The sequence below is a fragment of the Hyperolius riggenbachi genome, chromosome 2, assembly GCF_040937935.1.
Source record: "Hyperolius riggenbachi isolate aHypRig1 chromosome 2, aHypRig1.pri, whole genome shotgun sequence".
Classification (NCBI taxonomy): Eukaryota; Metazoa; Chordata; class Amphibia; order Anura; family Hyperoliidae; genus Hyperolius; species Hyperolius riggenbachi.
The window spans coordinates 56,768,971-56,782,341 of NC_090647.1; the positions used below are offsets into that span (position 1 = coordinate 56,768,971).

At 45.0% G+C, this 13,371-nt stretch overlaps 1 protein-coding gene across 1 annotated transcript in view; it reads left to right on the top strand.

The window, feature by feature from the left end:
* HEPHL1 (hephaestin like 1) overlaps positions 1-13,371 on the top strand; it is a 174,248-nt gene that overhangs the window by 81,473 nt on the left and 79,404 nt on the right. Inside the window, exons 8-10 of the mRNA XM_068266810.1 lie at positions 2,064-2,195; positions 5,278-5,492; positions 7,011-7,161. Coding sequence (XP_068122911.1) covers positions 2,064-2,195; positions 5,278-5,492; positions 7,011-7,161 — 498 coding nt within the window. The remainder of the gene's footprint in view (positions 1-2,063; positions 2,196-5,277; positions 5,493-7,010; positions 7,162-13,371) is intronic.

The following is a 13,371-nucleotide window of genomic DNA, read 5'->3' on the forward strand; positions in this document are numbered from 1 at the left end:
CAATATTCCTTGTCAGGAGATTCCACAGCATACATGCTACTCCTTCAACACCTCTCCTCACACTGCCTGTGAGGCTGCTTCTTAAGCATAAATTTGCATCTCATCAATACCAAATTAGTGAGGCTCTCAGCCCCACTGACAACCAGGTGTGTACCTAGGTGGGATGGGAAGGCCCGCCCTTCCTTCCCTCCCATCCCAGGAGTCCGGCCCTGAAAAGAAAAAACCAAGCAGCAACTGCTTGCTGCTAAAATCCGGACTCCCTTCCTAGGACCACACAGGGTTTTAAAGTGACCATAGTCCAAATACCGGGGAAATGTACCTCCCATCTACTACCCAGCCCCGATGGCCCCTACAAAACATATAAGAAAATAAACTGAATCATATAATTCCCTGCTGATGTACCTTCTCTTACATACTCATGGACATGAATTTCGTATAATTTCTTTTACCAACCAAGATCTTTTCCTAAAAAAGTGCCGACACACAATACCATAAAAAGATTTATCGCAAATTGATCAAAATGATTTGTTGTATAGAACAATCAAAAGTGTTTTTTTTGTTTTTTTTTGTTTTTTTTAGTTCAAATGAGAAATCTGACAGAATTTCCAATTTTTTTCTGATAAAACCTGATTGGGAGTGGTGGGAATTTTTGTACAATTTTTTTTAGAAGTTTGAATAGTGTAGGATAGATTGTCATTTTCATGATCTATAGTCCAAAGCAAATTTTTCAATCTTTTTTTTTTTCATAATTGGTTAAAAACGTTGGAGAGTTTTTTCAAATATTTCAATCAATTAGAAAAATTGATTGTACTTCTTGAATGGAATAGAAATATAAAATATTTTATAGTGTGTGGCCAGCCAACTTTCAGTATCTTTCAACAGGTAACTATGTTCATAGCTTCTAACTACTATCCCTTTTTCAAAGGGACAGTCCCTCTTTGGGAACCAAATCTCTCTGTCCCTCTTTCTTCCTCATTTGTCCTTCTTTCGGGACTGATGTACAGATCTATGTAAATGTATGTATTTTCCTACTGGACCAGTGTGGTCTAAATTTTAAAACTTTGTCTTTTGCTTCTAAATTCTTTCTGGTATCAGTGACTAGGGGTGTGGCTGGGCGTGGTTATGTGGTGTGGGAGGGGTGTGTCTTAAAGTGCCCCTCTTTTTATCTAAAAAGGTGGGAGGTATGTATGTTGAAAACTAACATCGTTATGAGCATAAAAAAATGTGGTCATTGCTGTTCTTATTAGTCTAAATTTTGTATTGGAACTAGACAGTCAAATATGTAGTTCTGATCAGAAATTGTGCTGATTAAAGTGAATCCGAGATAAACTTTTACTCATTGCATAATTGTGATACTTTCAAATAGTTTATAGGGCATTCCTCAAGCCAAATACTTTTTTTGTTTTGTTTTAATACTCTAATTCTCTATAAACTAAACACGCCTCGCCCACAGCTTCACCAGTGCCTTGGCACTCAGACCCATGTAGCAAGGGCTTATGGGAGCTCAGTCTGGGCAGAAGTAGGTTACTAGCCAGAGATTTCAGAGGCAGAGGGGAGGAGGGAGGAGGAGAGGGGACTGAATTTACACACACAGGCAAGCTGATAGTATCTCCAGCCCTCAACCTGTGACAATGTGACAAACAGATTATGGCTTCCCTCATTGTATCACAGGAATAAATAATCATAAACTTTTCAAGCTGTTTGCAGCTATATATGCTGTGTAAACTATCTGAACTTTAGATAAGATATATAGACAAGTTACTTGTTATAGTTAGTTTTTCATCTCGGATCCGCTTTAAGATGAACAGTATTAATTATAGACTGCATGAATTTCATACCACATTTCTTTGTCGGTGTGGATATGAAGACTTTGATGAAAACCTGCATTGTTCTGCAGCAACCAACTGGATTCTACATTTTTTCCTCCATGTTGCAAAGGAAGAATCTGATTGGTAGTTGAGGGAAATTATTAGAAGTCTGAGATAGTAATGTGGTATGATTGAAGCTGAAGCTGCCAAAGAATCTACATAAGGATTGAATATTTTTATCTGCTTGTATCCTAGGTCCAGTGATCAAGGCGGAAGTGGGAGACACAGTTGAGGTAGTGTTTAAGAACATGGCCGACAGGAACTACAGCATTATGGCCCATGGGGTATCATTTAATAAAGTGTCCGAAGGTGCTTCTTATCAGGATGGTAAGTCACTATTCTGTGTTTTATGAAATGTGCTGCAAAACAGAACAGGATAGTCATATGTCCATTGTAGTCTAGGGCCAATTTAGTGGGAAGCCCATGAACATATCTGTATGTTTTTGGGAAATGGGAGGAAATTAGAGTGCCCAGAGGAAGCCCACGCAGACATCTGGAGAACATACTAACTCTCTTTGAAAGTGTCCTGGCTGGGATCCGAACATATGATGATGAAATCCCAGGCTGCCCATGTGTGGTTCAGTTAGCCAGTTTTTGTATATCTATTGTGTATACTGAAATATAAGCCACATTTTTGAGACCAAAAAAAGTATACCAAAAGTGGAGGCGTCGGCTTATATGTGAGTCAGGTGTGCGGGACCCCATGTACAGTGCAGGCATTGGAAGCATGCACTGTATCTATAGTTACCTCTCCTTGTTCCTGGCAACCATCTTTCTGTTGTTGCAGCTCTGTACTCGCCCCTAGAGGTCCAGGCGTTATTGTCTTCCTGTTGCGGGCAGCCATCCTCCTGTATCCCTTGGAGCTGAGTACTTGTCACTAAAGGTCAGCGGCGAGTACAGAGGTGAAAGAGAGGCAGGAAGATGTTTTCCCAGAAGAAGAAGACAGTGACACCATGGACCTCTAGTGGCAAGTACAGAGCTGCAGGGGAGATGGGAAGATGGCTGCCCGGAACAAGAAGTCAGGGACGCCCTGGACCTCAAGCAACGAGTACGTAGCTGCAAGGGGGACAGGAAGATGGCTGCCCAGAACAGGAGGACATTGACGCCCTGGACCTCTAACGTTGAGTACAGAGCTGCAGGGGAGACAGGAAGATGGCTGCCTAGAACGAAAACACAGTGATGACAGGCCCTCTAGCTGTAAGTATGGTAAGACAGGAAGATGTCTGCCAGGAACAAAGAGAGGTAACTATAAATACAAGCAAGCTTCCAATGTACGCTCTGCATTGCATAAATGGGGGGAGGCTAAGAGGACGAACACTGTGAAAACAGTGCAGGAGATTTGGGTGCAGCCGGCGCCGCCATAGGCCATAAAAGGAATTGCAGCTATAGCGACGCTCAGCATGTAATTTTGGCTCCGTCAAAAGACAGAGCACAAATTACTACAAAAACAGTGTAAGTCGCCCGACAGCAATAGCTGGAAGCTGAATTACATCTTTCCGCCACCATCCATGACGACCTGGAGGGGAAATAGTAATTAACGCAGCCGGAACTTTTGCAGGATCAGGGTAAGCAGTTTATCGGCGTTACCTTGCTCCCAAATCTCCCGGCGGCATGATAAGAGGAGACTATGGGGTTGATTCATGACATAGCAGTAAAATTACCATGCAGGCACAGCGCACAGCAATATAACTGTTATTTCTGCGCGCAAGTAACGTGAAATATGCTATTAGTGTGACCCATGCTACTCTAGTAGAGTGACCTTTACTATGGTAATGTGCACATTACTGTAGTAACGGTTGCACTACTAGAGTACTGTGGGTCACGCTACTAGCGTATCTTGTGGTACTTACTGTATGTGCGGAATAACAATAATATTACCATGCGCTGTGCATTCATGGTAAATTTACTGCTGTTTAATTAATCAATCCCATTGGGAGTTTAGCTTATAATTGGGTCACACGTTATTGTTTTTTTTTTTTGAGGGGTGAAAGTTGGGGGGTAGGCCTATACTTGGGACAGCTTATTCTCGGGTATATACGGGTATATGAGCCTCTGTTAATGTTTTAGGCCAATCCCGATTAGCAAAATATCCATACCCCAGGTTAAATTTGAATGTATGACTGCAATCACACAACTGGTAATCCACTAACCTTGCTGCAAAACAATTGCTCTGAACTGATATTACCCAGGTCAAAGGGGCATACCCTTTCCATCTAATAGTTACATTTGGAAAAAGACAAAAGGCAAATTAACAGAATTGAGGGTTCTGAGATATTCCACACTTCTCCAATAAGATGACTACAAGGTGCAACATCAGAGACAAGGGAATATATATATAGACTAAAGATGGCCATACACTGATAGATGTGGCCTACGGATAGGTCTCTCTCAGATCATTATCTGGTCAGAGAGGGATCTGTCTGATTGAATCCCTCCACACACTGCATATAGATTTTTAATAGATTTCAGCATCAATCTAACGACAGTGTAGAACTGTTCAATGTAGTACACGTACACCGCTATGGCCCAACGATCTGCCGCTGCTCCCGACCTGCAATCAATCGATATCTTCCAACTGGTGCAATCGACTGGTTTGATCGATTTTGGACATAAGGACTGGTGGGCCTCCTGTCAGGGGGACAGAGGGAAAGAAGTTAGTAGCTACACCTCTAAGGCCACGTTCACAGTGGTGAGGTGGAAGGGCTGCTATGTAAAGTGGCTTACCACACTGCATTGCACCACCTGTGCGACGTTCAACATGAAGCAGGCGCGTTGCAGTATAACGGGTTGCTGTATGGTACTACAATGCATGTGTTAACATTAAAAGTGAAGCATAATTTTTATTGACTGTATGTTTCATCATACCCGACGCAAAGTAAGCATAACGTGCAGCACCGCTGTCCCGATCCATTGCATTGCGTTCCTGCTGCCACGGGAAACGCAAGGTAGCGGCCACTGCGAAGGTGGCGTAAATATTTTGTAAATAAACATTAAGCATTCAGTGTTGTTATTATTATTACTGATTTAGCACAGTGGCGTATTATTGGGCAGCACAGTGGCATAGTGGTTAGCACTCTCGCCTTGCAACGATGGGTCTCCGATTCGAATGTCAGCCAGGGCAACATCTGTACAGAGTTTGTTTGTTCTCCCTGTGTCTTTGCGGGTTTCCTCCAGACACTCTAGTTTCCTCCCACATCCCCTAAATTGGCCCTACACTACGATACATACACTGCATGATACATACACAGACATATGACTAAGGAAGGAATTAGATTGTGAGCCCCTCTGAGGGACAGTTAGTGACAAGACTATACTCTGTATGGTGCTGCGTAATATGTCGGCGCTATATAAATAATAGTAATAAAGCAGCAGCATATTCCGTATTACTGACATATGATGTATTTGGCAGGAAGTGCTGTGAGGGGAGGGGCGCATGTCATGCCTGGAGAGACGTTCACTTACACCTGGAAGGTTCTGGAAAGCGACGCACCTACAGCCATGGATCCAAACTGCCTAACCTACCTGTACTACTCAGCAAGTGACCCAGTCAGGGACACTAACTCTGGACTGGTGGGCCCCCTGCTGGTGTGCAAGAAAGGCTCTCTTCGCTCTGACAGCACACAGGTAAGGAAGTATTGGCGATGAGGCAGTTTAAAGAGAACTTGAGGCGTGTTTGTCAAATCATATTAGACAGACACAGGCACAGAGGCATGTTCTGTAAACAATGCCCTGCCTCCGTGTCCTTTTATTGATTGTTGCTAGCCTGCTCTTAGTCTTGACTTCAGCCTGTCATTCATCGCCGCTCCCCCGCCTCCTGTATAGCGTGGCTCCCCGCCAGTGTCCATAGGGTCCAAGTGCCACGATTTCACCGTGGCAGTTCCGTTTTGAGCCCTCCCTCACGCTGTCACTGGGCAGCGTGCATTTTGCACGGAGAGGACGATCGAGGCACCAGCCCGGGGATGCGGTATGCGGCATGGATGGCCGCCGCCATTAAGTTCCTCCCTCCTAATGTGCCCCCAGTGTCCCCCCTGCCTGCAGAGTAAAAAAAATGCTCAGCGGAGCGGGCTGTCATTAATCTTACCATTGCCTCTCCGTACCGGGATCTGGCTCTTCTAGGCTTCCTGTGACGTCACAGGAAGCAGGAAGCCGAGAAGACCAGATGAGATCCCGGCACGGAGAGGCAGGGGTAAGATTAATTACAGCCTGCTCCGCTGAGCATTTTTTTACTCTGCAGGCAGGGGGGGCACTGGGGGCACATTAGGAGGGAGGAACTTAATGGCGGCGGCCATCCATGCCTCATACCGCATCCCCGGGCTGGTTTTTTTCCCCTCTCTGCCCACCCACGGCCACTCTCACCCTCCTCCCCACCCACTGGCACCCTCACGCGCCTCCCCTTTCGGGAGTAATTAATATTTATTAATTAAAAATATTTATTTAAAAACACTTTTTGGTGGGCGTGACTAGGGGGTTGGGGGTGTGGTCAGGGGTGTGGCCTAAGTGTCCCGCTTTCTGAAAGTTAAATGTTGGAAGGTATGTGTGTCCCTTCCCTCCCCGCCTTCACTTCTAATTGGAGGAAGGGGGGGACAGCAGAGCCGGGGGGCTGGAGGCACAATGTAAGGACACAGAGGCTGGTCACTGTACACAATACATGCCTCTGTGTCCTAATATAATTTGTCAACCACGCCTCGGGTTCTATTTAAAATCCAAGTGCAGGAACACTTTTCATATGCATTTATGCGTAACAGTTTTGTAATTAAAAAAAGTTTTTGATAAATAAAAAAAAAAAGAAAAGTCCGCCTATGTGTTGATTCTGTATTGTTTTTTTACACTGTTCATGACATTCTCTTATGGATAATAAAAGCGTTACTGAGGACGGGCAGAGAGGAGGAAGTACTGACACTTCCTCCCCGCCCATCATCGACATTCTGCTCCAGTCAAAGATTTTGGCTGAGCAGAGTAAAGGACAGGGGAGGCTAAAGGGGAGGAAGGTTCTGTGACTTATGTCACAGCAAATAAAAAGCCATTAAAAGTGTTTAATTTTACAGTGAGGTCAGGGGTACTTTAAGTTCAGAAAATTCATAAAAGTATACCTTGCTTGTGTTATCCATTCATCACTAGTTGTCTATGTTACTTGTTTTTTAGGTCCAGATCGATAAAGAGTTTTATTTGCTGTTCACAATCTTTGATGAGAACCTCAGCTGGTATTTGGATGAGTCTATTGCAATGGCTGCCATGGAACCAGCAGTTGTTAATAGAGAGGATGAAGAATTTGTGGAATCAAACAGAATGCATGGTAATGAACCCTGTGTGTGTGTAGTTTTACTGTCCTGGGGTTTCTTCCAGCCCCTAGAAATCATTTGATTTCTTGCCAGAGCTTTGGCCCTCTCCGGGGGTCCCACTAAGAGCGGGGAGGGAAGAAGCGACAGGAGGCGGACCACACGGGGAGCCAGGGACACATACAGGCGCCACAATGTTACATACATGCCGCTACACAAATTACAGTACATGGGGAGCGGACCACACAGGGAGCTGGGGACATCTAAGGACACATGGGGGACACCTAAGTACACAAAGAGGACACATGGGGACCACACTAGGGACACCTGAGGGCACATGGGGGACACCTAAGGAAACAGGGGGGACACCTGAGGACACATGCAGGAAACCTAAGGACACAGGTGACACCTGAGGACACATGGGGACCACACTAGGGACACCTGAGGTCACATGGAGGACACCTGAAAGCACATGGGGGACACCTAAGGACACATGGGGACACTTGAGGACACATGGGGACACCTGAGAACACATGGGGGACACTGGAGGACATTAATTGGGGGAGAACATCAACAAGACACTCTTGGAATATAGACGCACTAGGTTTAGTGTATATATATATTTTTTCCTTGGTTTTAGCCGACTAAACCTAGCTAGGTACTTATTTGGTGGAAAATACGGTATATGTGATTCACTTCAAGCAGGACAGAACCAGTCTTACAAAGATCTTTATGACCGTGGGTCAGGCCTAAATTTGTTCTGTGATTTGTGTTTCCTGGATTTTTGAGAACTGGAATGATTGCGGATTTTTTAAGGCAGGCGGGTACTTTGCCTTCCATAAGGGATTTGTTGAATATGGAGGTGAGAGGCGAGGACGTGAGCCAGCTGGCTTGCACAGGTTCTCAGGCAGATTGATGACAGACACTCCATCTGGGCTTGGGGCTTGAGGCGGAAATTCCGCCCGACTTTAACATCGATTTTCTCAAAAACTATAAGGTCTTTTTGAAAACTTTTTTTTGCATCTTGTTCAGAAGATTTTTTTTTAATAAACCCTGAGAATTTGGTGTTTCTGCGACTTACGGGGGCTTTGCTATTAACTGCTAAAGTCGGCAGATTTTTACTGTAATGTAAAATGCAGAAAATAGGCAGATGCAGATTTCCTGCACTTTACATTACAGTAAAAATCCGCCGACTTTAGCGGTTAATAGCAAAGCCCCCTTGAGTCCTAGAAACACCAAATTTTCAGGGTTTATTAAACCGAATTGTGAACAAGATACAAAAAAAAGTTTTCAAAAAGACCTTATAGTTTTTGAGAAAATCAATGTTAAAGTCGGGTGGAATTTCCGCGATTTCCGGCGGAAATTTCCGCGATTTCCGGCGGAAATCCGCCTACGGCACTTGCATTACCGATTTCCGCATTCCGATGCGGAAATGCAATTTCCGATCGGAATGTCGGAAATTGCATTTCCGCGGAATCCGAATGAGCATCCCTAATGGCCACCGGGGCATGGAGATGGTTGAATTGGCTCTCAAATCTACAGTAGAACTTATTGAGTTAGTCGTCTATATTTATGCTGGGGCCACATGCTGAGAGGAGGTTTATGGTTGCCCTGAGGCCTTTCCAGACCTCATGTGGGGCGTATGACCAGAGGCTGAGACTCAGCATGTCAGAGTAGACCCTCTTAATTCCTGGTTTAGGGTGTTTCTGGCTTCCCTAAACTCTGGTGTGCCAGACTTCCTCCTTGAGTTTTTGGAGGTGCCACATCTTGCTGCTGAACCAGGATCTATTAGGGAAGACTTTGAAGTTCTTTTGTAATGTTAAAAATAACGTTTATTTTTGTCTCCCAACCCAATGCTATCTTGCCCTAGGCAAGATAGCACTTTTTGTCCACCGCTGATGGTCACCTTACTTTTTTAGTTAGATTTGGTGGGGGGCTAGCATCCACCAGGCCCCTAGACTCTCTCCTGGCCCTAGTTAACTGCCTAGGATTGCCTTGTGGATGATTCGGCTCTGGTGCCTAATTCAAAAGTGTTAACACGCTCATTCATACCTGCACAGGACTGATAGAGCAGCAGGAACAAATCCACATCACTCCTTCCACTGAAGTCACTAAATCTTTAGTAAAGACCTTTATTTTCCTTTTTGCCTGTGATCTGTACATCATGTATCACAAACCTTTCTCTAGTAAAGACCTGTTATGTGATCACCATGCCAACATCACTGTTCTGTTCTTTTGTGTCCTTCCTGTGTGACCTACTATAAACTGGTCCAACAGGATCTGTTTTACCCTCCCAGCCCATCGACTTTTCATTCATACACATGAGACATCCATATCTTGAGTGAAAACAAAGCCTTAGGGCCCTTTTCCACTAGAGCGATTGTGATTGCTGAATCGCAAAATCGCAAATCACTAGTGATTTTTAAATCGCTAGGGTTGTTACTTTATCATAGAAATCATGTGAAGTATTTTCCACTACAGTGATTCGATTTGGAAATCGCTAATCGCAAATCGCAATCGCTTGCTGAAGCGATTTTTACAATGATAATGCAATGCAAATGAAAATCGCAAATCGCAATCGCATAACAGAATTAATGAAAAATCGCAATCGCAATCACTGGCGTTTGTGATTTGTGATTGCGATTGCTAGTGGAAAAGGGCCCTTACAGCTGATGTGTGAAATTCAGAATAATATAGCATTGCACTGCCCTCTGTTGTACACATTGAGCACTGCAATAAATTACAACTGCACTGAGTAACATTTAAACTCTTTCAGGAAATGTAACAAGACTTCTGTCTACTTACTAGGATAACGTTAATACATTAGTATTTAGTGATTGGTCAGCAGAAAATAAGTATATTAGAATTTGTTTCATTCATTACTACTGATTGGTCCGTAGGATTTCCTGCCCCAATTAGGACAGAAGGAAGACATAAAGAAATACACCCTGTATGTAATTATAGAGTCTAGCCCAGGCATGGGCAAACTTGGCCCCTCCAGCTGTTAAGGAACTACAAATCCCACAATGCATTTGCCTTTATGAGTCATGACTGTGGCTGTCAGACTCCTGCAATGCATTGTGGGACTTGTAGTTCCTCAACAGCTGGAGGGCCAAGTTTGCCCATGCCTGGTCTAGCCTGTCTAATTCCACCTCATCTGTGACTAAGCACAATTGTATTTTGATCTCTCAGCTTTGTCAGTTGGCTCATACAGTGGGTTGCAAAAGTATTCGGCCCCCTTGCCGTTTTCCACATTTTGTCATATTACTGCCACAAACATGAATCAATTTTATTGGAATTCCACATGAAAGACCGATACCAAGTGGTGTACACATGAGAAGTGGAACGAAAATCATACATGATTCCAAATATTTTTTACAAATAAATAACTGCAAAGTGGTGTGTGCGTAATTAATTATTCAGCCCCCTTTGATCTGAGTGCAGTCAGTTGCCTATAGACATTGCCAGATGAGTGCCAATGACTAAATAGAGTGCACCTGTGTGTAATCTAATGTCAGTACAAATACAGCTGCTCTGTGACTGCCTCAGAGGTTGTCTAAGAGAATATTGGGAGCAACAACACCATGAAGTCCAAAGACCACACAAGACAGGTCAGGGATCAAGTTATTGAGAAATTTAAAGCAGGCTTAGGCTACAAAAAGATTTCCAAAGCCTTGAACATCCCACGGAGCACTGTTCAAGCGATCATTCAGAAATGGAAGGAGTATGGCACAACTGTACACCTACCAAGACAAGGCCATCCACCTAAACTCACAGGCCGAACAAGGAGAGCGCTGATCAGAAATGCAGTCAAGAGGCCCATGGTGACTCTGGACGAGCTGCAGAGATCTACAGCTCAGGTGGGAGACTCTGTCCATAGGACAACTATTAGTCATGCACTGTACAAAGTTGGCCTTTATGGAAAAGTGGCAAGAAGAAAGGCATTGTTAACAGAAAGCATAAGAAGTCCCGTTTGCAGTTTGCCACAAGCCATGTGGGGGATACAGCAACCATGTGGAAGAAGGTGCTCTGGTCAGATGAGACCAAAATTGAACTTTTTGGCCAAAATGCAAAACGCTATGTGTGACAGAAAACTAACACTGCACATCACTCTGAACACACCATCCCCACCGTCAAATATAGTGGTGGCAGCATCATGCTCGGGGGGGTGCATCTCTTCAGCAGAGACAGGGAAGCTGGTCAGAGTTGATGGGAAGATGGATGGAGCCAAATACAGGGCAAACTTGGCAGAAAACCTCTTGGAGACTGCAAAAGGCTTGTGACTGGGGCGGAGGTTCACCTTCCAGCAGGACAATGACCCTAAACATAAAGCCAGGGCAACAATGAAATGGTTTAAAACAAAACATATCTATGTGTTAGAATGGCCCAGTCAAAGCCCAGATCTAAATTCAATCGAGAATCTGTGGCAAGATCTGAAAACTGCTGTTCACAAACGCTGTCCATCTGATCTGACTGAGCTGGAGCTGTTTTGCAAAGAAGAATGGGCAAGGATTTCAGTCTCTAGATGTGCAAAGCTGGTAGAGACATACCCTAAAACAGGGGTCCCCAACCTTTTCCGGCTCGGGGATCGCTTTCTGACCAAATTTTTCTCTGGGGACCGGGGGGGGGGGGGGGGGGGGGGTTGGGGGGGAGGGGTCGTCGGCGATGCGTGACCTAGTGGACAGTGTCATATGCAGTGGGTTGGGGGGGGGGGGGGGGTTGTTGCCCCAGTATAGGGAGATAGGGAGTTTAGTTGCCCCAGTATGGCTAGTATAGTTGCCCCAGTATAGCCAGTATAGTGCCCCAGTATAGCTAGTATAGTGTCCAGTATAGTTAGTATAGTGCCCAGTACAGCCAGTATGGTGCCCCAGTATAGCTAGTATAGTGCCCAGTACAGCCAGTATAGCTAGTATAGTGCCCAGTACAGCCAGTATAGTGCCCCAGTATAGCTAGTATAGTGCCCAGTACAGCGAGTATGGTGCCCAGTATAGTGCCCCAGTACAGCCAGTATAGTGCCCCAGTATAGCTAGTACAGTGCCCAGTACAGCCAGTATAGTGCCCCAGTATAGCTAGTATAGTGCCCAGTGCAGCCAGTATAGTGCCCCAGTATAGCTAGTATTTTGCCCCAGTATAGCGCCCCAGTATGGCTAGTATAGTTCCCCAGTATGGCGCCCCAGTATAGCTAGGTGAGTGCCCAGTGTAGCGCCCTAGTATGGGTGGGTGTGTAGGTAGTGCCCCTCTCCCCAAACGGCCGCGCGCCTGTTACCTTATGAGCGGCGGCCGCTTCCTTCCTTATAGTCCCCCAGGCGCCGCTCTCCTCTTATCAGCAGCATCTTACAGCAGCGCGTATTGCGACTGCTGTAAGGAGGGAAGGAAGCGCGTCAGCGGTTCCCATGGTAACGGCGATGCATATCGCCGCTACAGGAAGCCGCTGATGCGCTTCCTTCCCTTCCTTACAGCAGTCGCAATACGCGCTGCGTAAGATGCTGCCGATAAGAGGAGAGCGGCGCCTGGGGGACTATAAGGAAGGAAGCGGCCGCCGCTCATAAGGTAACAGGAGCGGTGGCCGCGGGGGGAGGGGCGAGAGGCCAGACACGCCGCGGCCTGGTAGGAGACTGCCAACGGACCGGCAGTGGGTCGCGGCCCGGTGGTTGGGGACCCCTGCCCTAAAAGACGGGCAGCTGTAATTGCAGCAAAAGGTGGCTCTACAAAGTATTGACTCAGGGGGCTGAATAATTACGCACACCCCACTTTGCAGTTAATTATTTGTAAAAAATGTTTGGAATGATGTATGATTTTCGATCCACTTCTCACATGTACACCACTTTGTATTGGTCTTTCAAGTGGAATTCCAATAAAATTGATTCATATTTGTGGCAGTAATGAGACAAAATGTGGAAAACGGCAAGGGGGCCGAATACTTTGCAACCCACTGTATATAAAAACAGGATGTTGACATTATTTAAGCAGGAAATAGACACACTGCGGATGTACTGCAGGATTTGTATCAGCTGTAACAAAGAAATGTTTTTTCTTTAAAGGTTATAATGCTGTTGCTTATCTATTACAACAGAGAGGAAGTTCTGAGTTTAGGTCTGCTTTAAGAAAGTAGATGATGTTGCTTTTGTCACATTATGATTTTTTTAGTGATTCATAAATCTATACATATAACCTCACATGTCTGCTTATGGATTACTTGTATAATAATAATGCAATCTTTTCTCTGC